Raw genomic sequence first — 27,780 nt, forward strand, 5'->3', positions numbered from 1 at the left:
CAACTCTCTAAGAGCCACCTACTAAGTCATAGATGGGTTTTGATATGTGTATGCAGAGGAAATCCCTATTCTGAGAATTTTGTTTCTAAATTTCTATCCTGATGAAATCACAGATCTTAAGCATTTGGCAGGAAGTATGTCTTCTAATGTCCACCCCTATCATATGTCCAAGTTAGGATAGTGCTCCGCATGAATGAATAATTATCAACTTTAATAAATACAGTCAGGAATTGGATGGCTGGAGATGGGGTTGGTTTTATACTAGGAGACAGATAGAGGTGGCAAAGTAAATAGACCAGTGGGCCTGAAGGCACTAAGACCTGGGTTCAAATTCAGCTTCAGACACTTACTGGCTACCTGATCTTAGGTAAGTCACTTGACTGCTGTAAGATGGGAAAAATAATAGCTACCTACTTCCCAGGGTTGTTGTGAGAATCAAGTGGAATAATATTTGTGTAAGTGGTAAGTAGAATGCTTGGCACACAGACTTTTAATAAATGCTAGTTTCTTTCCTTCCTCTACTATATTTTAAGAGGCATAGGTAACTCCTAGGAAAGTTAATGATTTAATTCAGCAAACATTTGTTAACTTCCTGCCATATGCAAGACACTCTTAAATACTGAGAGTAAAGAGGGAGAGAGAGAAATGGCACTGCCCCAGGCCTCTGAATGTTTACATGTTGTTGGAATTCAGGCAGATTTTTATGATTCAGGTTCAAGGGAACAAAACTTGAAAGCTTCAAAGTTCTGGGCCTGTTGTGTGATTTAGATCTGCTAACTGCAAGTGCAATATGAAATTGTTCAAGGGAATTTAGCCGAATACATGCAATTGGTCTATTCCAGTAAGAGTGTGTGTGTGTGTGTGTGTGTGTGTGTGTGTGTGTGTTTAATCTTATCAAGAGTCAGATGATTCTTTTTGCAGGAAGTGATTCACATCATCAATCCAAAGCATGTGCAGTTTAGTTGTCCCATGTAGGTGTCCACCTCCACTTAGGATTCTTATGGGACAGTGCTAGGGTGCAACAGATTTTACTGATTCTTTCCAGAGGATAGTTGCAACGTGTCAAATATTTGAACAATTTGCTCTAGATTTAAAAAGATAGCATAGAGTGGTAGAAAGAAGACTAGCCTCCAAAGCAAATCCTATAGCTGGCTGATGGAAATGGATGCTGCGTGGATTTATTATGACCACTTGGCAAACCTTAAGAACATTCATAAATGGAGGGTTGTTATCACTTTCTAAAACTCACAGCTCCTTAGATTCCAGAATATTGTGGTATCTGGAGTAGAAGCCTTTTGCTTCTATATAAGTATGTCTAGTTATAGGAGTCAGAGACAGCTAGGTGGTGCAGTGGATAGAGTGCTAGGCCCTGGTGTCAGAAAGATTTCTTTTCCTGAGTTCAAATCTGACCTCAGACACTTACTAGCTGAGTGACCCTGAGCAAGTCACTTTACCCTGTATGCCTTAATTTCCTCATCTGTAAAATGATCTAGAACAGTAAATAAAAAAACACTCCAGTATGTTTGTGAAGAAAACCTAAGAATGGGGTCATGAAAAATAGGACACGACTGAAACAACTGACAAAAACTTATAGGATTCAGGAGAATAAAGCATAAAGAGAAGAGCTGAGAATGTATTTAGCAAATTTGTTTTAAAATGGTAGAAAAAGTCCGCCCAGGAGACTGAAGGTTCTTGTCAAGTTCTCAGATGAACCAATAGTTTTTTTGTGCCTATACATGGACAAATATTTGAAAGGTCATATCTCAATGCCCCAATCCACTTCCTTATAAAATGGGGGAAAATGCCTTCTCTTTTCCCCTCTCCTGTCTAAAATCAGAAAGCAAGCTTTTAATATGATGGTATTTTATTGAGACAATCCAGTTCTGGGAAAGCACACTCTAGTATCATATACAACCTCAAGACCCCCAAAAGAACCAAACATCCAGAGGAAGTCAAAGGGAATAAAAACCAACCAGTGCACCCTAGCACTCCCCTGGCATGGAGAACACAGGCTCAGTGAGGATTGAGGAGTTCCAATGTGAATGTTGTATCTGGACCTGAGCCTATTGGAAGAAATGGGTACAATGCATTCTAGAACTTGCTACCTTGTGTTTGGATTTATTTTGTCTTCCTTCTATTCAGACCGTTTTCTTTTTCTTCTCATGTTATAATACTCAGCATATTATAGCATGAAAAGAAAAAATTGTCTGAATATGCTAATCAGAAGGAAAGCACTGTGGTGATACACTGTGAGACTTTCTTAATCGGTAAAGCTTGGAATGTAGGTGATGGTGTCTCCTTTTGGGAAGATCATTATTATCAACATTGGGATAATAAGCATCATGCCTTCTCTTTTCAGGCAGAGGGAACTGGCATTCACATTGGCAAACATTTGAAGTAACCAGACAATATGTTAAAATCACACAACTGCTGGTAAATTGTATATTTTGGTTTTGAGGAGAAATGAGCACGAAGGAATAAGGGCTATAGATTGCAACAAAGCCAGGCACGCGTCTTTACAAGCTATTTTTTTGCCATTCTCTGCCTGTTCACCGCTCTCCCCCTCTGACTCCCAAGCTGCAATTCAGGACAGGACCTTTCAGTAGGAAGAAGACACAAACCAGTAGTTATTTGCAGTCTGATGATGCAATATTGCATTATTGGATGTTTGAAATCATTAAGCATTTATTATGCGCCTACCCTGTGCCATCATCACACTGACTTTTGTCTTGCCACTGGACTTCTCTGACTCTGTAAGAGAGAGTGAGGCTGATGACTTTGTGCAACTCTGCCTCACTTATTTGATATTTACTAGTTGTGTGATTGTGGGGCAGTTTCTTAAGTTTTTAAGCTTCTCGTTCCTCTCATTTTGCCTGTAGTGCCTCCATTCATTGTTTGCGCTCATATGGGCAAAATGAGTTTCAGCACAAGCTCAGGTCTTTAAGATTCTGAATCCATTAATATAGAGACAGTAATTCTCCTATAATTGCATTATATCCCTGAAAAAAATATCCCAAATAGTCCAAGAAAAAAGTATGCCCATCCAAGATTTAAAGAGACTCTTCCCTTTATGGACTTATAAAAACTTAACAAAAAACTGTCATAGAAACCAGACTCCTCTATATTTAGGGATGGATTGAGGCCACAAATTCTTCTAAAACATAAAAGCCACAGAATTTGATGTGGCCAAGAAACCAAGGGAGCCAACACTGGGAAGACAGACCCACCAAAAAACCACTAGGAGCCTGCGAGAAAGACGTTAACCACATCGTGTATAGCTCAGTGTCACTGTATCCATGACCACCAGCAAGTTTCTAGGCTACTAAGCTTTCCTCTATAAGGAAAATCTCGAAAAAACCAGCAAGGGTCTAGGCTAAGATGATGTAGGTTTGTATGAAATATTTTGCACTTTCTTTTTGCTTTGTATCAGAAAATGGATCAAGCAGATTCTCCTTGCTCAGCAAGCTGTAGATTTCCTTGTGGCACCACTATTTAATTTATTCAAGCTTCTGATTGAACTTAGACTTTAGGGAAACTCTAGATTTTAGTCAAAATCAGAACTTTTCTTCTCAGTTAGTATTCTGTGGTGATGCACATACTTATGGGTCAGAATTGCCATTTTCAGTGTTTCTTGTAACTTATACTCAGTAATCACCTTCCCTACTCAGACCTCACATAGCACTCAGTTTTGCACCTCTCGAGTGTACCATGGGTGCATTATTGTGTATTATAGTGACTGGTACTTTTGTTTTTCAGTCTTTTGTCACGTATGACCCTTCATGACCTCATTTGGGGTTTTCTTGGCATAGGATACTGGAGTGGTTTGCCATTTCCTTCTCCTTCTCATTTTATAGATAAGGAAACCGAGGTGATTTGCCCACTTAGTACCAGTGACTCAGCTAGTAAGTGTCTGAGGCCAAATTTGAACTTAGGAAGATGAGTTTTCTTGATTCCAGGTCGCAGACTCTATCCACTATGTCACGTAACTGCTCCAATTAGTGCCTCATCAGTCCACTAGCATTTATGAAGTGCTTACTGTGTACCAGGTTCTATGATAGGTACTGGACATAATAATAATAATAACAATAATAATAACTAGCTTCATGGTGCTTTAAAGTTTGTAAAGTTCTTTACAAATATCTCATTTTAGCTTCACAATGACGGTGGGTGGTAGGCACTATTATTTTACCCATTTAGCAGCCAGAGGTTAAAGAAATATTCGGGGGCCATACAACTAATTAAATTTCTGAGACCTGGTTTGAACTTGGCTCTTTTTGACTCTATGTTTGCTGCTCTATCTACTTCCACTGGCCGGCTGTCTCTCTGTCTCTCTGTGTGTATACACATATGTATACAGGCACACACACATATGTACACATTTTTGTATACATGGAAAAACACTGGTGATAAGCATATATTTCTATTGTGAGAAACAAGTATGTGCACAATGTTTACCCGATAAGATACAAGGTTATACTTGTTCACTGATCTCAGGGAGGTTATAATCGTGTTTCATTGCAATTTGGTATCTTCCAGGGACTGCCTGTTCTTGTGCTCCATCTTCGCAGCTCTGTTTGTAATTAGAGTCTAGGGTCGTGGCAGGTCAGTACAAAGAAAACTGGCCAACCGGCAAACATGATTAAATACCTACCATGTTCAGGGGCACTGTGCTAAGTGGGTGGGCACTGAGGGAGATACAGAGAGAAAATTAGGCAGGTTCCTTGCTGTCAAGGAGCAGAGTCCAATAGAACCAAATAAGCATAATGTTATACTTGGAACATAGTAAGTGCTTAAAAGAACACATTTCTTAATACGATAAATATTTATTAATGTCATTATGAATGGAAATGGATATTTTGGCCATTTCTGGCTCTCCCTCCATCTTCTTCAGATTGTAACCCATCTATGACTTATGGTCTTTGTTGCTTGAATCTCAGAGAGGCTGGGACTTTCACATTGGTGGTTACACAACTAGTAAATGTAAGAGGTAGGATTTGAATCCAGGGCTTTACTTGACCCACAGATTCCAAAATCTAACTCCATACTTCTCCTGTGACCCAAAAGCAGTATCAATGCCCTATGTTCCCTTTGAGTTCCCAATGATGTCCAGTCACTTTTAAGTCTCCATCATATACATGCTGCAATAATTTTGGCATTTGGATGGTTAGATGGGATAAGCATTAAGTGCCTACTATGTGCCAGACATTGTGCTAACTTTACAAATATTTACTCATTTGATATCTTTTTCCCCAATATTGTTTTTTTTTTTTGTTTTTTGTTTTTTGTTTTTGTATTTTAAACCCTTAACTTCTGTGTATTGACTGATAGGTGGAAGAGTGGTAAGGGCAGGCAATGGGGGTCAAGTGACTTGCCCAGGGTCACACAGCTGGGAAGTGTCTAAGGCCGGATTTGAACCTAGGACCTCCTGTCTCTAGGCCTGGCTCTCAATCCACTGAGCTACCCAGCTGCCCCCCAATATTGTTTTATAATAATATAATAGCTATCATTTAAAGTTGGTAACCTGGGTAGTTAAGCCAAAGATTATATGATTTTGATGGAATCCGGGGAGAGCATGCCTGAATATTATCTGTCTAGAGAGGGTGAGGTGATTCGTGTAAATAATTGCAAACAATAATCATTTTTCTTTGTATTAATCCAAGAAGATATCCAGGAGAGGGTATGATTTTGAGAGCTCTTAGAGGGAAAAGGGACCACTTGACAGGGTAAGATGGAAGGGACAGATTCTAAATCATAATTTAGTTTTCAAAAACAAGAATGGAAAAATTAGAATGTGATCCTGAGATAAGCAAGGGACCAGGACTGGTGGGAGGTAGGAATAAGCATTTTTTAAGTACATACTATATGCTTGGCACGTAGGTGTCTAAGGCAGTTTAGTGGCTCAATGGATCAAGTCCTGGTTCGGGAATCAGGAAGACCCAAGTTCAAATCTGGTCTCTGATACTAGCTGCGTGACCCTAAGCAAGTCACTTAACTTTTGTTTGCTTTAATCCACTGAAGAAGGAAATGGCAAATCACTCCAGTATCCTTGCCAAGAAAACCCAAAGGACAGTAAAGATAAACTATGGTCCACAGGGTCATGAAGAATTGGATATGACTAAACAACCGATCAACAACAGTGTGCCAGACACTGTGCTGAATGCTTTACAAATATCTCATTTGATCCTCACAACAATTCTTTGAGAAGGAGGTGTAATTATTATCACTATTTTATCTTGAAGGGAACTGAGACAGACATGGTTACATAGCTAGGAAATATCTGAGGCTGGATTTGAGCCCAAATTTTCCAGATGACATGCCCAGTGATCCACTGTGCTAATTGTAGCTGCTTATTTGGTATAGGGGGTGGCATTTAAGAAGAAAAAAAGAATTTTTAAAAAAGACAGAAGATCATAGGCTTATGAATTTAGAGGTGGAAGGGGCTGAGAAGTCAGCTAGTCCAACTTTCTCATTTTACAGATGGGGTAACTGAGGTCCAGAGAGATTAAGTGACTTGCTGAGAGCCACAAAAATAGCAAGTTGCGATCAGAATTCTAACTCAGATACCATGACAAGTTCAGCATTCTTCCCAGTATCCCATGATTTGCTAGTGGAGGTTTTTCTAGCATTAGCAAGGAACCTGATTTTGATTAAAAGTATATATAATTCAAGGCCCAAGCCAGTATTCTCAAAGGCTCTGCTACCAGAGAGTGAGCTGTAGAAGTCCATAACTGGAAAGGCTTTGATATGGAGCCAATTATTAATTCTGTGTCACCCAAGGCCAGACTAGTTAAGTTTGGAGTGGTTCATTTCCAGAAGGTTGGCCACAAGGTAATGTGGATTTTGTTGTTGTTGTTGTTGTTTTGACCACAGCAAGTCATGAAGATAATCCACTAAAGGGAAAAAAGATTGCATTTTGCCAAGAAAAGGAGTACCTACGCTGATGAAATCAAGGTTTAAAATACACATGATGGGAAATCACAAGAACCTATGTTCTGGGGGAATAGAAAATGGGAAAACTTGGCAAATGGTGGTAAGGTGAGTGGAAGAAGTGGGGTGTTAAGGTGAGGTAAAATATCAGATGATAAATAGCAAGAGTCTATAGAAGCATGGATGTCAAAGGAATGAATGGCTATAGGAAGTGATCCAATTTGTGATGCAAACAGGATTTGACACTTGATGGAGTGTGCCAAGAAAAGAATAGAAGTGATTCATTGTATCCTCAATTTTTTAGCTTCTAGTAATAAAGAAATCTGGATTTTGCTGACATTACTTGGAGAATAGGGGAAAGATAAGAGTTAGGGAGTAGGGAAGATGAACATCCAGGGCTAGTTTGACTTCTCTAGTTCAAGATGTTTTGCAGACAGAACAGTGTGTAGGACTGAAAAAAAGGGATTGGGGTAAGGGTGGGAAGGGGGGGGGGAAGGGAGAGGTAAGCGGGGAGAGAGGTTGTTGGGAAGGAGGATATGAGAATGATTCATCAGCCCAGGCATGGCAATTCAATCTCCTGGCACAGATGAACCAGAGGAAGAGCCTGATCAAATATCTACTGTGTTGAGTGATGACAAATTTCTGCCTTTGAATCTAAACATGGCCTTTCATCACTTGCTATTCCTTTTGTTTGTGCCCCACTTTCCTTTTCTATTAAGCAAAAGACCTACAATGTTTCTTTTCTAATAGTGTCTCTTACCTGCTTAGAGCTCTATGTTCTATTACTTTAAACAGCCTACAAAACAAAAACAAAGTCCCAAGCTGTACCATTTCAAACACTGGACATTTTCAGACGAAGCTCACTTTTCCACTTTCTGCAGAGGCAAGGGAGAGAATTCTTTCAAAGATGTCTAATTGTACTGAAGATTCTGCTTATATGCCAATACCATTACACCTGATACTGTATCAAACACTAAGTTAATGTTCAATAAATGGTCGGGGGATAAAGGAATAAATTATCTTGAGGTTAATACAACTTAGTTGGAGAGGTGCACCGTAGACGTTGAAAATAGTACATCAAGTCATAGACAAGCAAACATAACATAGTATGTGCTGTATGTCTAAGTACAGATGGGAGGAAGTCCTTTTAGAAGAGATGAATCTCCAGGTAAGTCTTGAATTAAACATTCTCCTTCACTTAGAGTCAGCCCTGGATTCTGGATAATAAATTGTAAACCCAAGGAACAGGCACAGAAAGAATGATGTGATAAGGGATCCTATACCCTGTATAGTTAAGTAATATTGTGTATATCCTGTTTAATAAAAAGTAATCAGTGATGATCATAATGACCCAGGATTCAAAAAAATCTAAACAACTACTAGGGGAAAATCTACAAGTTTGGCAGAAAGTAGATTCAACATTCATTTATTCCATGGGGAACAGTAAGTGCCTAGTGGATGAGAAACCAGATATAAAAAGTAACATCATTTAAAAAAATTAAAGTAAAATAAAAGGACATATTTTTCAGAACTTTGACTAATGGAAGAATTCATAACCAAACAAGTTAGAAATGACAAAAAAACCCAGCAATATTGGTTATATGAAATTAGGAAAATTTTGTATCAACAAAATTAGTACTTAAAATAAGAAACTGATCAAAAATATTTATACCAAACATCTTTGATGAAATCCAAGATATATATGGGGAATTGATACGCATATGTAAGAACAAGTGCCATTCCCCAGTAAATAAATGGACAAAGGACATTAACAGTTTTCAAAAAAGAAATATAAATGTTTAACAAGTTTATTGTTATGCACCAAGTAATCAATGAGAGAAGTGCAAATTATCAGAACTCTGACATATTTGACTTTGTACTCCTTAGTTTGGCCAACATGATAAAGGACAAATAGGATTGGAGAGACCATGAGAAAATAGTGAATTGAATTGGTCTAAGCATTTTAAAAAAGTTGTCACATGAATTTTATTTTATTTTTTCTATTATCAAGCATTTATTTCTCCCTCCCAAATCCCTTGTCCACTGTGTAGGAGGAGGGGAAGAGAAATATAAAATTCTTGAATCAAAAGCATAGTCAAGCAAAATTAATGTTCATATTGGTTCCATGCACAAATGTGTTTCTCATTTTGCATGTTTCTCTGTCACAAAGTGGCAAGCATTCTTCATCATCAGCCCTCTGAAATCATGGTTGGAACATCATGTTGATCAATGTTATCTTTTTTATTTTTTCCAGTGTTGATATTATGAGGTAAATTCTCCTGGTTCTTCTCACTTCATTCTGAGTCAGTTCATATAAGTATCTCTAGGTTTCTCTGAAGCCACTTCTTTAAAAAAATTTTATAGCACAATAGTATGTCATTCCATTCATATACCATAATTTCAGCCATTCTTCAATTGATGGGAGCTGCCTTATTTTCTAGTTCTTGAACACAGTTTGAAGTTATGTGAGAAGTCACAAAACAATTTATAACTTTTGACCAAGCAGTTCAATTATTGGAAATTCACACCAAGGATTTCAAAAGTAGGAGGAAAAGTTCTACATGCAGCAAAGTATTCATAGCATCACTTCCATAGTAGTATTTTTTTTAAAGCTAGAAACAAAGTGAGTGTCCATTGATTGGGGAATGCCTAAATAAATTGTAGTATATGAATGTAATAGAATATCATTATGTTATGAGAAATGATCAATGTGAGAAATTAATAGAATCATATTATTTGTATTACCTGAAACAGAGCAAAGAAAGTAGACCTAGAGAATAATATGTAAAATCACTTCAATAAAGTTCATGAGACAACACCAAAAAGTTATTGTACTCAAATTGCTGTGGCAGTCTTGGTCTGCTCTTGAAGAACAGATAATGAGGCAAATTTCTCTTAAGAGCAAAAGGGGAAACTGTGAATGTAAGATGTGTCCTAATCTTGTCAAGTTTTGCTGCTTCATTTTTCATTATTCTTTATAATTTCAGCATTTTTTTACACAACACTTGGAGCATGATAAACATATAAGAAATGCTTGTTTTATTGTTGGAATTGAGGATTCAATCAGGGTAGAATATATTGGGATATGCCTAAGGTATAAAAAAAAACAAACAAAAGAGATGAATACGTTTTTTTTTAAAGAAGAAAATTAGCCAGTGAGTTTGTGCATTTTCAGGCAAAAGTAATCCTTTTTTCCTCTGGACTTAGTCTTTACTCACTGAAAGGGCATTTTCTTATTTCTTTAAAAACTCTTTGAAGATAAGTACCATGTCTTGTTCATCATTTTTTTTTGTTTGTTTTTAGCCCTTACTTTCTATCTTAGAATCAATTAAAGGACTGGGCAATGGAGGTTGTGACTTGTCCAGGGTCCTGCAACGAGAAAGTATCTGAGGTGAGATTTTAATCTAGGACCTCATATCTCCAAGCCTGACTTTCTATCCCCTGAACCTCCTAGCTGTCCTTAAAATGTTGTTGATGAGTCATTTTTCAGTCATGTTTGACCCTTTGTGAACCCATTTGGGGTTTTCTTTGCAAAGATATTGGAATGGTTTGCCATTTCCTTCTCCATCTCATTTTACAGATTAGGAAAATAAGGTAAACAGTGGCTTGCTCAAGGTCAAATAGCTATTGCCTTAAACCACATTTGAACTCAAATTATCCTGACTCTAGGTCTAGTGCTTTATTCACTGCACCATTTGGCTGCTCCCGTGTCATATCCATATTTGTATTCCGCACAGAGCCTACCATACCATAATAAGGGTTCAGTAGCTATTTGCTGAATAAATGTTACTGAAAACTACCACATATTTTGGTAACCTATATAAAAAAGACTTCCATCACTGTTCTTAATTTCAGGCATTGATCTTTATATTAATAACCTAAAGATGTTTCCACTTTTTTATTTTTCTAAGTTAACAAAATTCAAATCCTGGAATAAGTCAAAGAATAAATGGAAGATCCTTTTATCTATTTATGAGTCCCCTTGATTTTAAACAGATTAAAGCCATTTTTAAAAATCTGTCAATTTGCCTGAGAAAGGAGATATTTGTCTCCTACAAGTATGCAGTGAATACGCCCATTTTTTTTTCTCATTCTGGCAAGCTGAATCCCAATTAGAAGACCCATTATTAGTATAACAAATTTATCTTAGAAGTTTTTGAAGATGACAGATAACATGGGACAAATAGCATTCATCTTTCCCCATATACACTTCCATTTCATGCCTTCTATACCTTTTTTGCTTCTACCTACAATTCCTTTTGGCCCATCAGTGCTCTCCTTTACTGAAACCAATTAAAAGTTTATCTCTTTAAAGCACAGCTCACATTCTTCTCTTGCCATGAAAATTTCTGAATTCTCAATAATTTAATAATGGGTTTTCCCCATTTTAACCTCAAGTGATGCTTAGACCTTTGTCATGAACTTATCACATCATTTTTGGAAAGCTTTTACCTTCCATTTTAGAATAAATTCTACGTATTTATTGGTTCTAAGGCAGAATAGCAGTAAGGACTTTGGTAATGGGATTAAGTGACTTGACCAGGATCTCACAACTAGGAAGTATCTCAGGCCAAATTAGAATCCAGGATCTACTATCTTCAAGTCTGGCTCTCTATCTACTGAGCCACCTAGTTGCCCTCCCCATCAATGTCATATTGTACTACTTTTAATAATGTATATCTTACTTCCCTCCAACCTTAGATTGTAAGTCCATTGAGTACAAGGTCTTTTGTCTTGTCTGATATTTGTATCCCTCAGTCAATAGCAAGTAGCTCAGTGTCTTACCTGTCCCACAGTAACTCTAACATTGATGAGAATATGGATTCAGTGGGCTCATTTAAGTAGCACATGTGTATTTCTCTTCCAGGGTGGTTGTTTTCTCTTTGTGATTAGTCTCTCAACATACAAGTTTGTGTGGTGTTATACATATGCACATATATAAATGATCTACTTATAAAATATCCAGATACTTTTAACTCCCCAATTTAAGATTTCTCTAAATTCTTTTTTCAGAAGGTTGGCATTTCTCTGATGTAATTATTCAACCAGTTTTCATGAGAATAGCAGAGGATGCTTAGCCTGACTTTGTCTTTACTCTGGATTCAATTTCATTGGTACATTTTATTTTCTGTAGCCTCTTCACTTAACTCATTCCAATTTTCCTGCTTATTAGGGTTTTCGTTGTGCTTATGTCATGATTGCATTGCCCACCAACAAGTTATTTTTAGCTTTAAAAGAAGAAGGAAGATTGGCACTTATGCTCAGAATTGAGATATTCTTATGTAGATAGTTGGGTAATGTTGGGAAAAGGTGCTAATTAAGCCTGACTTTTGGCAAGAGATTATTTAAGTATAAAGTCAAATAAAGTAAATAGCATTCATTGAGTGCCTACTGAATGCCAGGCATTCATTACTAGGAATACAAGAAAGGCATAAAATAGTCTCTCCTCTTGAAGAACTCACTAATGGGAGAGACAGCCTGAAAATTGACACGGTACAAATAAGATATATACAGGATAGGGCAGCTGGATAGCTCAGTGGATTGAGAGTCAGGCCTAGAGACAGGAGGTCCTAGGTTCAAATCCAGCCTCAGCCACTTCCCAGCTGTGTGACCCTGGGCAAGTCACTTGACCCCCATTGCCCACCCTTACCACTCTTCCACCTATGAGACAATACACCGAAAGTTAAGGGTTTAAAAAAAAGATATATACAGGATAAATTAAATATTATCAACAGTGGGAAGGTGCTAGCATTAAAGGGGATGGGGAAAGGAGAAAATTCTAGCATGTGAGCTACCAGTAAAAGTGCACTGATTCAGGTGATAAAGTGTTGGAAGAATAATAAGGAGGTCAGTGTCACTGGATCAGAGAGTACCTGGAGGAGAATAAGGTATAAGAAGACTGAAAATGTAGGAAGGGGCCAGACGATGGACTTCAAAAGCCAAACCCTGGAATTTTATTTTTGATCCTGAAGGCAATAGGGAGCCATCAAAGTTTATTAAATTGGAGGCAGAAGGTAACATGGTCAAACCTGTGCTTCAGTTCTATAATATGGGTGGTGGATGAAATCTTTAGTGCCATAATATAGTTCATTCTTCAGTTCCATAATATAGTTTATGGAGGGAGACAAAAACAGAGATCATAGTGAGATAAGATGAAAAAATGGGGACGGTATGATGGTGAAGAAGATCATTACATAAAATCTTAGGAGAACTTGGGGATGAAACTAAATGCTGTTCATGAAAACATAATTTTATATCTGAAAGGGACAGCAAGTATCCTATAGCTCTATCTCTCATTTTATAAATTGAATTTCGAGAGGCAGCTGAGGCCCAGAGAACTTCAGTATCTTAGGAGACTGTGTGAAATACTAGTTATAGTGCTATATTTGGAATCTGGACAATTTTGGTTCAAATCCTTGCCTCAGACATTTTCCAATTATGCGATGTTAAACACTTTCTGAACCTCAGTTTTCATGTATGTAAAAAAACCCCTAAGTTCCCATCAATATCTAAATCTACAATCCTATGAAAATACACTCTAGATGGGGGCAGCTGGGTAGCTCAGTGGATTGAGAGCCAGGCCTAGAGACGGGAGGTCCTAGGTTCAAGTCCGGCCTCAGACACTTCCCAGCTGTATGACCCTGGGCAAGTCACTTGACCCCCATTGCCTACCCTTACCACTCTTCCACCTATAAGTCAATACACAGAAGTTAAGAGTTTAAAATTAAAAAAAAAATACACTCTAGAGAAAACATGGTATAATGGGCAAAAGTGCTGAATGGACCACTTACTATCCATGAAGAATTAGACAAGTTATTTAACTTCTCTGGACTGATTTCCTTATTTATAAAATGGAGCTAATAATACTTGTATCAGACAGCAAGAGGGTTATTGCGGGGATCAACTGGGATGATGTATAACCGTATATAGATGACCTATTCTCATTTTCCAAGGTCAAACAGCTTGTGGCAGAGTGGAAAATAAGATTCAGCTCCCCTCACTGCCAAGATAGTATTCATTTCATTATACTAAACTTTCCTTTTGACCCTTAAAATAATTGATCTAAAGTAACAGATGATATCACTGCTAACCTCTTATAACAATTTTATCAACATTATTATTGATTCAACAACTCATTCCAGTTCAGCAAAGTTTTATTAAGTACCTACTACATATGAGATACTGTAGATATAAAGACACACACACACACACACACACACACAGAGTCTCTGTCTTCAGGAAACCCATATCTTATGGGAGGAAAAAGAAAGTTGAAAGTTTAAAAAAGTAAAGAAAGTAGATACATAGTAAATATAATATAAGAGCAAGTAGGTAGTCCAGTAGAGTGCTAGGCCCTGCAGTTCAAATCTGGCCTCAGACTTTTGCTAGCTATGTGACCCTGGGCAAGTCACATAACCGTTTGTCTCAGTTTCCTCATTTGTAAAACAAGCTGGAGAAAGAAATGTTAAACTACTTCAGTATCTTTGCCAAGAAAAACTCTAATAGGCTTATGAAGAATCTGACATGCCTGAAAAAAGACTGAATGACAACATACATAGCAGAACTTCAGGAAGGAGAGGGTTCAAATTCCTAGGAGAGATGAAGATAAAAATCATTATAAAAAGGATTCAAATCTATGTAGTATTTCTAGTTTGCAAAGTGCTTTTCTTATAAAAGCCCCGTGAGGTAAGTAGTACAAGTTATTCAGAGGAAACTTAAGTTCAGAGAGATGATAACATGATGAGCAACAATACTGGGAATTTCTACCATATCAGTCTCATTGGATGGTAGGCAAAACAAAGGCATATTTTAAAAAAATATATAGCTCGTTTTATATTTTTTAAAAGATGGTTCTTTCCTCTTTAATTCTGCCTCTTTCCAGATGTTTAGAAATGAGAAGGCCCTGTGCTGTGTTAAATACTTGATGCTTCTTGCTTTTGTAGGGCATCCAAGAATGTAAATCTCTAAGTGATAGTTTGCATTCAGACTTATTATGGCTTTTTTTTTTTTGGTTTTTATGCCAGTAAAACTGAAAAAGAAAGAGAAAAAAAGAGTTTGGGTAGAAAAATTATAGTTAAATGAAGGGTTCCTCCCTTTTCCCTGCCCTCATCTCCCACTACCCCTAAAAGTTTCACCTCCCATCTTCTTTTCTCTAATTCTATATCTATTTGTATGGAAGCACAAAATGGAAACCAGCATGTAGTAACTCAGCCAGAGAACTCATTTTCCAATTTTAGTTGCCAGTTGAATGCTATTTTCCTCAAACCACTTACCAGTCCTAGATTTCTAAGTCTAAAGTTAGAATCATAATACCATGGCATGATTTATAGATCTGGAAAGGAGCTTAGAGATCTTCTAGTGAATGAACACCCTCATTTTACAGAAGAGGGAACTAAGGCCCAGGGAGATTAAGTGACTGGTTCAGAATCACTAAGAAGGTTATCAGTAGAGCCAGGCCTAGAATACTTTATTTTGTGATATATTTGGTGGGATCAGTTAATTCAAGAATATTCATTTATAGTATCTTCCATGTAATGGCTTAAATGTGATCTTTTAGATTAGATGACATGGTTGGATTAGCGAATAGTCAATCTGTAAATGTTCTATGATGTGATCAACTTATTTAAATTTTAAAAAAACTCCAAACAAACAGACTTTCAAAGCAATCTCTTTTAGGACACTAGTCATTTCCAGGAACCTGATGCACTAAGACATGGTCCCCTTTGCCACTGTGCCCCTTCTAAACCCACCAACATCCTAGAGATTAAAGTAAAATTGATTGGGTTTGGTTGTTTTTCAGTCATGTCTGACTGTTTGCAACCCCATTTTGGGGTTTTCTTGGCACAGATACTAGAGTGGTTGCCATTTCCTTCTCTAGCTTATTTGATAGAGGAGGAAAATGAGGCACATAGGAAATAAGTCATTTGCCCAGGGTCACCAGCCAGTAAGTGTCTGACGATGGTTTGACTAACTGATCAAATCAGGCAACTATTTCATGCTATAATCACATGAGATCAATCAAGGACATGCCCCATAAAGCATGATCCATGACTATCTTAATGGGCTAGACATCATCTGTAGTCATATGAATTAATTTCAGCTCAGTTTCTCCAAGCTTGACTGTGACTCTCATAGGCATCCTCCTTGTTTTTTGACCTGTAAAATCTCCTTGATGATGATAATGGTAATAATAGCTTACATTTATATGGTGCTTACTGTATTCCAGTGACTATGCTAAACATTAGACAATTATACCTCATTTGTACCTCACAACATCCTTGGGAGGTAGATGCTTTTATTACCCCCATTTTACAGATAAGGAAACTGAGGCTAAAGGGGGTAAGTGACTTGTCTGGGGTTAAATAGCTAGGAAGCATCTGAATCTGGATTTGAACTCAAGTCTTGACTTCAGGCCCAGCACCCTACTATGCCACTTGGATGCCCTTATCCTCTGCTGTAATGCATTCCCCATACTCCTGTCATAAATGAGAAGCAAACTTTGATCAATATTTGCAGGTAAGGAAGAACCCTTAACAAATGTACGCTTTGTGCTTCTTATATATAGCCTTATATTCCCCTGGATGATTACTTGTAAATAATAGTAAGAACAACCAATAGTAATAATAATGAAATAGCTAGCATTATATGTTTCTTTAGAGTTTGCAAAGAATTTTGTAAACATCTAATTTTATCTTCTCAACCACCCAGGGAGATGGATACTATTATTATCCCAATTTTATAGGTACATAAATGGAGGCAGACAATAGTTAAATGACTCGTCTAGGATCACATTACCATCCATTGTCTGAGACCTAATTTTATCTCAGATCTTTCTGATTCCATGTCCAGGGCTCTATTCACTATACCATCTAGCTTTTGTATAACATGAAAATGAAATATATTTTAAAATTTCTGAATGTGAAATATAAATGTGCATTCTCTTGGTAAGACTCCTAATTAATACACACACATGGGGATTTATTGATTTTTTTTTAGGCATGGCATTTAAAAGTTCCATTTATGTCTTATTTTTATACTGCAATCATTTTTCCCTATTCTCTCTTGATTCCTCCCTTGTAACAAGGGAAATCATTTTAAGTGGCGATTGCTTCTGTTAATTGATACTGTATTCTGAATTCAGTCTCCCTTCTCTCTCCTGAGAGAAAGACAGTATATTTCTCTTAGGTTTTTTGTTCTTTTCTTTTTTAAACCCTACCCATCTGCTTTAGAATCAATACTAAGTATTGGTTCCAAGGCAGAAGAGCAGTAGGAACTAGGCAATTGGGAGTAAATTGGGAGTAAGTGACTTGCCTATGGTCACATAGCTAAGGAATGATCTCAAGTCAAACTTGAACTCAAGTCTAGCTCTCAATCCACAGAGCCACCTAGATGCCCCTCTTTATCAGTTTTCTAATGCAATCATTATGGTTTTGACTGGTATAGATACAACTTTGTAGGTGACAGTGGGTACAATGTACAGTGAACAACTGAATTCCCAAACCTTCTTTCCATGGCTCTACATGGTACCAAAGGTCACAACTGGCCAGATACCCCCTTCTCCCCCCCCCCCAAAGAAACATATTAATCCACTTTATTTTTAATAGTGTTCCTTTGGGAAACAAATGCCAGTCTTTTTTTTTTTTTTTTTTTTTTTTTTTTTTTAAAACCCTTACCTTCCGTCTTGGAGTCAATACTGTGTATTGGCTCCAAGGCAGAAGAGTGGTAAGGGTAGGCAATGGGGGTCAAGTGACTTGCCCAGGGTCACACAGATGGGAAGTGGCTGAGGCCAGATTTGAACCTAGGACCTCCCGTCTCTAGGCCTGGCTCCCAATCCACTGAGCTACCCAGCTGCCCCCCAAATGCCAGTCTTTTAAAGGAATAGCACAAACCTTACTTCAAGGGTTCTTAACTAGTTGTGTGTGTGTGTGTGTGTGTGTGTGTGTGTGTGTGTGTGTGTGTGTGTGTGTTATGGACCCCTTTTGCAGTCAGGTGAAGTCTATGCCTTTTTATTAGGTGTTGAAATACAGTTTTCAAAATAGTTAAACAAAACAAGGTCCTTTGTCTTAGCATAAGAATTGCTTCTACCCTAGAGAAAGGTTTGTACACAATGTTTGTAATATTAATGGTACTAGCTAAAAATCCTTAACCAGTCTTTATATAGCGTGGTCTCTGTTATCTTCAAAATCTTGGTTGCTCCTTCTCTGGAAGTACTCCAACTTCTTAGTGGATTGACTCCATATTTTGCAGATCCAGAAACATCTCCTCTTTACTGTTATCTGGAGGAAGAAGTGGATTAGGGCTCCCCTAAGATGAGATGAGTTTCTTTGAAAAACAAAATGAATAAACAAAAACCTTTCAGAGCCATTCAGCCATGTGTTTGTGTGGTGGAAAGAGTGAACCTCACTGGTTGGAATAATCAGCACATGACCTCTGATTTGACACATTGTTTCAGAGAAAGACTTGTTTTTTTGTTTGTTTGTTTGTTTTTAGTCAAGGAGAATTCTGGGATTCTATTTCACACCATTCTGTCCCCTCAGGCACTATTGATCTTATCAGTATTTTAAAGTTGACCTTTGGATATCTGGGCATTTAGAGAATAAATGCACAGGTTTATAGGATCACAAATTTAGAATGGAAAGTTTAGAGCTTATGGGGTTTAAACTTCCACACACAGCAAAAGACCAAGTCAAGATTCTAAGGTCCCCAGATTCTAAATCCAAGTGCTCTTTCCATTGTTCCAGGATCCACCCTTCTGTGATTGCTACAACCTTTCTTCATGAGACAATTCTGTGGTGCAGTGGATAGCATGATGAACCTCAAATCAGGAAGACTTGAGTCCAAAAACAGACTTAATACTAGCTGTGAACCTGGATAAATCACTTAATCTCTATTTCCCTCAGTTTCTTCAACTATAAAATGGACGTAACAGAATATATTTCATAGGGTTTGGGTGAAAATCAAATGAGAAAATATTTGTAAAAAGCTTCGTACAGTGACTGGCACATAGTTGGTGCTATATAAAAGATTATTTTCTTCCTTCCCTCTTTTCATCATAGAGAAGAAAAGTATAGTTTTAGCGTGGCTAGGATAGATTAGAGGATCTAATTACAGGCTCTGTATTAATTTTCATCTTCAATTCTCCATTTATTCAAATTGCATCTCTTCTTGCCAGCCATTTAGATTAGGTTTCATCATTGTAAACTTAACCAGCAGCAGAGGGGCCTGTCTTCATCTCGCTATCAAAAAGGAATTGTGTTCAGGGCTGCTGCTTTATGTTTTAAATATGGAGGAAGGTTATGTTTCATTCATCTTTCTTGCTGCATGATGGGTAGGCATATTGTTCCAGAAAATAAAATCCTGAAATGAGAACAGTAATGCTGCCTATAAGCAGTGGGTGACATCAGAGTTTTCTCATGAACAGAGAAATGGTTGTCCTGTTAAGCTTGAAAGACAGAGGAATTCAGAGTTGGGCTTAAAGTCAGAAGACTTGGGTTGGTGTCCTGACTCTGCCCCTATCCCCTGGTTGATCGTGGGTGAGTTAGTTAAGCTCATTGAATCTGTTACCCCATCTGCAGTACAGGGGATGTAAAAGTTATCACAATCTGCATATTCTTGTAAAAAATGCTTTATGAGTTATGGAATTTTATGTAAGCGAGAGTTGCTGCTTTGGAGTGTCTTCTTTTATGTTGCCGAACTTCCTATCCCCAAAACCTCTCTTGCCAACTTTACTCCAATCTTTGTAGTTTGTGGATTCATTTGCCAACAGAGAATTCAATGGACATTGCCTAAGTATCTACTTTGTACAAGGAACTGAGAAAGATAGGGGTGCAAAACTGAAACAATGGCACCAGAGAATCAAGAAGGGAAGATTGTTCCTAGAAACAGACATAAAGGAAGCAGTTTCTAATATTTGGAGATATCTGGGGAGTCTGCTGTAGGCATAGAGGGAATGGAGCATCAAAAATTTACAGAGAAAATTTGTGACAGGACAGGTATAGAGACTAGATCTTTGATTTCCACTGAAATAAGGACTTCGCAAGTGAGGAAACTCCCTCTCTCTATGCAGGTTGGCACCTTCACTATGACATATTTTTAGAGAATTGCTTAGAGCTCATAGAGGTTGTGACTTGCCTAGGGTCCCACAGCCAGTATGTGCTGGAAGTAGGAATTTGAACTCAAGTTTTTCTAGTTTCAAGGTTGCCCTTAAGCCATGAGCAAGTAATCATGGAGGTAGAATTGAAAGGTTTCAGCAATTTATTGAATGTGGGGGAATGAAGGAGAAGAAACAAAGCTGACCCAAAGGTCATGATGCTTGGTAGCTGAGAAGATAGTGGGCAAGTTAAGAGAAAGGGCAGGTTTTGTAGGAAAAATGATGAGATTTAGAAATATTGAGTTAGCATTGTCAAGACAGCATTCAGATAAAAGTGTACAGTATTCAGCTGGAGGTTACTGGATTTGGGGGAGAGACTGAAGGCAGGAGATATAGATTCAAGTATCTACAGGGGTGAAAACTAAAACTATTTAAGTAGATGAGTCCCCAAAGACACTAGAATAGTCTTGAGTATACTAACCCTTAGAAATTAAGGGAAGGAAGGAAAAAAAACATGGAAAGAGCTGGTTAAAAAAAAAAAAAGAGGCAGGAGGAAAACCAAGAGACAGCATAGTTATTAGAATCAAAGGAAGAGGAAAAGTATCCAGAAGGGGGAAGGAAGGTAGTAGTATCAAAAGCTGCAAAAAATTTGATTAGGATTGATGATGGATTTGATGTGAAGATTCGGATGTATATTTCCTAGGGAAACTCCTTGATTCCCTCTATTTGGAAGCAGAGAAAGGTATTGAGCTCTGCTTTGCCTTCTACTGTCTCCCTAAACTAGAAACTTAAGTTTCTACTTGACTTAGAACTCAATTCTAGTACAGTGTGGTCTCACTCTTCCAGTCTCCATCAAAAAGCCCTTTGTTTCTTGCCCCTCCTCCCTCTGCCAGGTTGTGATGTATATTTTGTTCAAGTCAGTGGAAATACCCATGAATCACCAGGAGGTGCAACAGCTCCATAAACTTGGCTCTAAAAGTCCAGACCTTTCCAACCAACAAAACTCTGGCCCATGATTTTGTTTCCTTAGAAAATAAAGTGGAGGAGAGGGATTACTAATTGAAGTAAGATACATTCCAAATTTATCCCAAGGAAGAAATCATCCACCTCCATTTTATTCAGATGGACTTTGTCCTCAATAAAGTAGATTTAGAAAGCCTAGAGGCATACTTTATCATGTACACTGTAAAAAAGGTGCTTTGAAATTGAGTTTTTAAAAATTGAATGAAACCTTTGACCTAACGTCTTATTTCAGAGATGCTTTATTTCTGATTGGTTGCTAATTATTAGTGGCTCCTTGAACTTTTCCTTTCAGATTCTGTATTGTCTATCCTCACTCCCAAGCAGTTCATTGGATATAAAAAACAAAAGGTGGTTAATTGAAAAATAAATGAATAATTCAATAATTATCAGAGTCCTTCAATGAAACTGTGGTGATAATATGAATGATTACTCTCTTCACCACTTAACCATCTCACTTTGTCCCTTCTCCATCTTCACTCCCAACATTTCCCCTGCATTTAATTTATTTATCATTTTTAGTTTTTCATTTTGTTCTGAAATTTAAATTTGGAATTTTCCATCTCACTTTAAAACCAATTGTAGCCTGTCTTAGGTTGTCCCTGCCCAATAGTTTGTTTTTTCTTGCTTGGAAGTTTATTTACTACTCTCCATGGTTTAATTGTTACCTTGTCTTTCTCCCTCTTCTTCCTGTTTCTTCAAGGCTTTGTTTAGGTCATAGCTTTGAACTAACCTGGTAAGAACAAGAGGAACTTTCAAAATACATTACAAATAAAATGGTGGTTCTTCCTATCTGCTTCCCATTGTTTTGTTGCAGAATTTAGACTTTGGCAGAAACTGTGGGAGGCATTAGTGATGAATGACTCAGTTCCAGAAATCAGGGACAGCTAGAATCATGGCATCCTGATGCTTCGCCCAGCACTTTTCTTTGAGGAAAAGGGGGCCATGCTTTCTTGAGATCTTCAAGATAATTATCATCTAAGGCTTAGGTACAAAAGGAGGAAAAACAGGGAGGAGAAAGGAAATAAGAGAAAATGGGAAGAAGGGAGGTAAGAGAAACTGGGAAACTAAATGGTACAAGTGGCTGAGGGATCCACCAGTAGTTGATTGAGACTTGTTTGAAAAGTGACAGTGCTTACACTTACTCTATTTTTTTTTTTAACTTTGGAATATTTCTCCATGGAGTGGAAAGTTGGTAATCATGTTTGTTCATTTTATCTTAAACCTTCATTGATTCTAACTTTTGGGCATTATCTTTCTCCAACAGCTAATCTGGCAGGTGAGGAATGGTGCCTGACTTCAGCAACCATCAAGACAGAACCCATCCTGTGCGAATCTCCTGGCCTTGTTCCATCTGTCACTCTGACCATCACCACAGCTTCTGCCCCTCTAGGCAGTGAGGATCCCCAACTGCAGAATGATGCTGAGGTACACTCTGTTTCCGTTTCACAAGCTAAAATGAAAAAAAAATGCAGATTATCTTTCTTCAACAAAGCTTTTGATTTCCCTTTTCACCCAGATTTGAACCTAGAATATTCAAGACCCAGATAGTGTTGATTTGTCTTTTGTAATAAAGGTATGCATTTTCTGACATCTTTATGCCCCATAAAAGGTGATGGTTGACAAATCCTATAGCCTCAATTAGTTTCCACTCTAAAACCAGAGATTTGTTATCATGGAGAAAAATGATGTCTTAGTAGATTGGAATGGAAAGGTTTTGGTGAGAGAAGGGTCCTAGTGGGGCCACTCCACAATACAAATGAATGCATTTATGTGATTGTTGGGAATTGTCACATTTCTGAAAAGCATTTTCTTTTGTTAAATGTAGCACTTTGGAGGACTTTGTTGACTTGATGTTTCCATCACTGGCAAGTGTCCTCCTGCTTTCATGAAAGCATAATTGATTTTCTACTATCTGATTCCATAACCATAGGTTCTTTTTTTCTTAATTCAGTTTTATTTTTGTTTTTTATTGCAATTTTCATAACCTTAATAACTTAGCTCTTCTTGTTTTCCATCTAGTTATTTACCATGCTTAATAGAGGTAGATCCCAATACCATAAAAATAGAGTCTTAGAATTGTATGGGATTATAGTAGAGATCACCAAATCCAGATGATTTGACTGACACTCACTCACTCACTCTCTCTTTCTTTCTCTCTCTGTCTCTCTCTGTCTCTCTGTCTCTCTGTCTCTCTGTCTCTGTCTCTGTCTCTCTGTCTCTGTCTCTCTCTCTTTTCACCCCCCACCCCCGTCTCTGGGTGGGAGGTTAGGGAGGGAGGGATATGGTTTGGATCTTATAATTTTGGAAAATGTATGTTGGAAATTATGATTACATGTAATTGGGAAAATAAAATATCTTTGAATAATAAAAAAAAGAATGGCACTCAGTCCTATATAGACTTTTTCTGCTTCTGTAGTAATGGTAGCAGGATGCCAGAAAGGGGGGAAGAAGTTAGTAAGAATTACATAGCTTTTAGACCATCTATAAACATTAGCTTAGCTGTTGGCATTCTAAATGTAAGCTCCTTGTCCCATAACCAATGAGTCAACAAACTACTGGAGAAATGGAATCATACAAATATTGACATTTTGACTATAAATGTAATCAAATTCTAAAAGGGACTTGGAGATAAATGTATGGGTGGATCACAAGTTCTCTTTGGAAAGGCAGTTAGAAGTGTTAGTGAAGTTGCTTTTATTTGGTTTCCAAAGGCAACAAGAAATGTAATTTCATAGGATATTTGATTGTGTGCAATCAGTGCTCATGATGAACATTTGCAGAAAATGATGAAGATAATTGTAGCTTAGACAGCAATGTTTAACATCTGTTGCAGAGGATGAGGAAGGAAATAAGTTGTATACAGAACACAGTAAGACCCTCAAAATGAAATTAGCAAATACTTTCACCTGTAGTGACTTCAGTACCAACTGGACATAGAAGAAAACAGAAAAAAAGTTAGAAAACATAGTTTAATATTAAGAAGGAAAGAAGTTAAGGGCTTATAGAAAATACAGAGTTGCTATAAGAAATAAGCAGAATGATTTTAGAAAAAGCTGGAAAGATCTATATGAACTGATGTAGAGCAAAATAAGCAGAAACAAGAAAACATTGTACATGGTAACAACAATATTGTATGATGGTCAACTGTTAAAAATTGGCTACTCTCAGCAATACAATGAATGATCTGGGACAATTCTGAAGGACTTATGACAAAGAATGCTATCTACATCCAGAGAATGAACTGTTAGAGTTGGATGGATGCAAATGAAAGCATACTATCTTTTACATCAGTGTATTTATGGTTTTATTTTGGGGATTTGGTTTTGTATGGTGTGCTCTTACAACAATGGCCAATATTTAATTGTATTTTTCATGATAATACATGCATGGCTCAGATCAAATTGCTTATAATCTCTGAGTGGGAGGAGGGAAGGGAAGGAGGGAGATGGTTTGGACCTTATAATTTTGGAAAATATATGTTGAAAATTATTATTACTTATAATTAGGAAAATAAAATATCTTTAAATTAAAAAAAAAGAAAATGGTAGTCACTACCAAAAAAATGTAAAGTCCTCATCTGTTATGAATGTTTTCATAAAGAAAAGAGTTAGAAGATGCTGGCCATGTTGAGCATCACACACATATACAAAAATGAAATTGACAATGCCTTAAAAGGAAGGAATTGCCTCCTTACCCATTTGGGAGTCATTTCTAAACCAGCTGTCTGTAAGCAGTAAGATTATCACTTTCTTAACACAAACACTAAAGCATGCCAAATTAGATGAAAGAATAAAAATGAGAAGAATATATACCATACTTCCTCTGCTAGTGAAGATCAGGAGCTTCTCTGCAACTGATAGTCTTGCAGAATTGCTTGGAACATTGAAACATTCATTTACTTGCCTGGAGTCATATAGCCAGTATGTGGTGTTGTGAGGAAGATTATTATTTAGTTATTAGCTTAGTATTAGTATTGGACCTAACAGGAAGGGCTGGAGAATTCCACATGGAATGGGGAAGCAGGAAGTGGCTTGCACTCTCTGAGAAGGACTCCATGGTGGTTGGGACAAGTAGTAACTGATTCCCTGGGGGACCTCGGAGCTAGTGGAGTTGCACCCTGACTCCCTGGGATCCTGGAGTGTGGTGCAGGTTGGAAGCAGAATACGTCTATCCTGCATGACAGCACTGAGTAGGGAATGATCTGTGATCTGGTGGACAGCTTGTAGACTTCCTCTCCCTACTGGGCTATTTTGGACCATCAGTTCTGGAGGAGTTGGTTCCTGGCACCCTGAAAACATCTCTGGACTCTACTGTGAGGATTCCCATTCCAGTCCTGTTATTCTCTGGGCCTTGCCAGGCTTAGGTCTTAGATTAGTGTAGATAAGTCCCTCCCTTGACCCTGTGGTTTGCCCTTAGCTTGTAAGTGTAGAATCCTTATTTCCATCCTTTATTATTGTTTTCCCCAATTAAACTGTTATAAACCTTGCCTTTACTTGCTGGCTTCCATAGGCCTAGTCTTGATACTGCAGAGTAGCAGTTGGGCCCAACTGCCACCTCAGTAGTAGTCACGTCCTTGGCAGTAAACCCTGGTCTCCCAACCTTGTTTGGTCCTGTCCATCTGTCATTTCTGTCTCCCTCAGCCCATTGTGAACCCACAGATAATTTAGTTAACATCCTGGTAATCCTCCATTACAGTGGCAGAAGTAGGACTTGAACCAAGGTCATCCAGGATCTGAGGCCAGCTTTCTACTCTATGCTGCTTCTGTGAGAAGAATTTATGGAGTGCAATTAAAATAGCTACAACATTATAATGTTGATGTTCAAAAGCTGGAAATGGATAAAAGAATTGACATCAGTGGAGACTATCACCATTTCCTGAGGAAATTTAATTTAAATCAATTGCCACTTTTAGGAAGCCAAAATAACCTATAAATTTCCTTAACCAATAAACTCTTGATTTCCTTGCCAAGCTAGGAAATAGAGTCGCCAAGGTCAGCATGAGTTTCAGAATATAAACTCATTTGTAGAATCTTGCAGAGGAGAGTAGTATAAGATTATGAGCAGTATCACCTCATAAAACAGCAAAAAGCAATGGAGAGAGAGAGACAACTTTATGGAAAGCCTGGCAAAAGAGCCCAAATTATCCAAAGAACATGAAAAGATGAAACCAAAGGAGGAAAACAAAAACAAAATGGAATGGATTTTAAAGAATTTCTTTGACTATTTTCTTTATCCGTAATAGTTTTTATTTTGGTCATCAATACATATTTACTTCTTCCAAGGCAATCAAGAAAATATTATCTACCTACTCATACCTCTTTTCTTACTTTTACAAAAACTCTGAGAATTACACAAGATATTGCACAAAAAGCATAAAAATATTACAAAAATATGTGACTATCAGGTGAGCCTGTCTTATATAGGATAATCACTTGTCCTAGAAGCTGATAATCAAGCAGGAATAGAATTATAAAGCTTCACATTGTCAGACAAAATAGCGTTAAATCCTTTTCTTCTTCTACCTGGTTGGCACAGAAAACATCATGAGAGAAAAAAAATCTATGAATCTCTTCATCTTAGGCAGCAAAGTGGCATGGTGGAGAGAGTTTTAGACTTGGAATTAGCAAGCTGTGGGTGCAACTCCTGTCTTTACTTGCAAGTGACCCTGACCAGGTTAGTCAACCTGTCTGAGCCTCTTCTCATTTGTAAAGTGAAGAAGGAAGACTTCAGTTTTGTTAATCATCAATAAATACTTATTAAGTGCCTACTTATGCCAAGCCCTGTGCCAGGTCCCAAGGCTACAAATACACTATGTGGATATAAAGTCTTAAGAGTTTATATTTTAATGGAGGAACTTACCTTCTCCAGCTTCAAATCTTTTATCCTAGGATCCTTTTTTAAGGGTCTAGGCTTCTGACACGTTTATAAGCTATTTCCTTGCTGTCATTGCTAAGGTGCTATTAATTTAGTTGGTTTAGATCGTGGTGCTTATAAAGCCAAGGGCAAAAGCGTGATCCCTTGTTTGGGTCAGTTAGCTTGGTTGTTCTATGACCACAGACCATTTCTTAACCTGCTGTTTCACAGGTGATTGTCATTTGTTATGTTGGCGAGATTGTGGATGGCTCAGTACACACTCATCTTTGCTGCTGGGTGGAGAGTCAACTGTATTATTGTATATAAAAGACAGTCACTAAAAGCATTATTAGACTTCCTCTGCAATAAAATGCCACTGCAATGTTGTACCACTGGGGGGAGGCCCCATTGGTATGTGACCTTTAGCTTTCAAAATTTTCATTTGGGGGTTCCACCTACTTTATGTGATTTTGTAGGGGATTAAGGAAAAGAATTTGTAGTAAATCAAATGGCTTTTGAAAGAAATAACTCAGTCTCTATTAGTTAGCTTTCAGTGGAAGTTGGGTGGGGTGTCCTCAGATAAAGAAAAAGTGGGACAAACAGCTCTTCAATAGCTATGCCTTATGTTGTTATTCTTTTGTTTAAAATGAAAAAAACAAAAAAACAAAAAGCAATTCAAAATTTTGTTTGAAATTCTTTCTTTAGGTCAAGTCCCCAAGCCTGAAACTACTTCCCAAGATTAAACTGGAGCCTCATGAAGTGGATCAGTTCTTAAACTTCTCTTCCAAGGAAGGTTTGTTCATTCTCAGTGTTTCATTTGTGGTTATAAGTTCAGGTTGCACAAGGGCTGGGGGACAAGGAAGGGTATGTGGGAGGAGTTGGGATAA

The 27,780-nt window shown here is 37.6% G+C and overlaps 1 protein-coding gene across 1 annotated transcript in view; it reads left to right on the plus strand.

Annotated features, from left to right (window-relative positions):
• Positions 1–27,780, plus strand: part of CREB3L2 (cAMP responsive element binding protein 3 like 2) — a 165,859-nt gene that overhangs the window by 97,579 nt on the left and 40,500 nt on the right. Inside the window, exons 3-4 of the mRNA XM_044678496.1 lie at positions 22,305–22,465; positions 27,599–27,686. Of these exons, the coding sequence (XP_044534431.1) occupies positions 22,305–22,465; positions 27,599–27,686 (249 nt within the window). The remainder of the gene's footprint in view (positions 1–22,304; positions 22,466–27,598; positions 27,687–27,780) is intronic.

Source organism: Gracilinanus agilis, chromosome 5 (genome assembly GCF_016433145.1).
Source record: "Gracilinanus agilis isolate LMUSP501 chromosome 5, AgileGrace, whole genome shotgun sequence".
Classification (NCBI taxonomy): Eukaryota; Metazoa; Chordata; class Mammalia; order Didelphimorphia; family Didelphidae; genus Gracilinanus; species Gracilinanus agilis.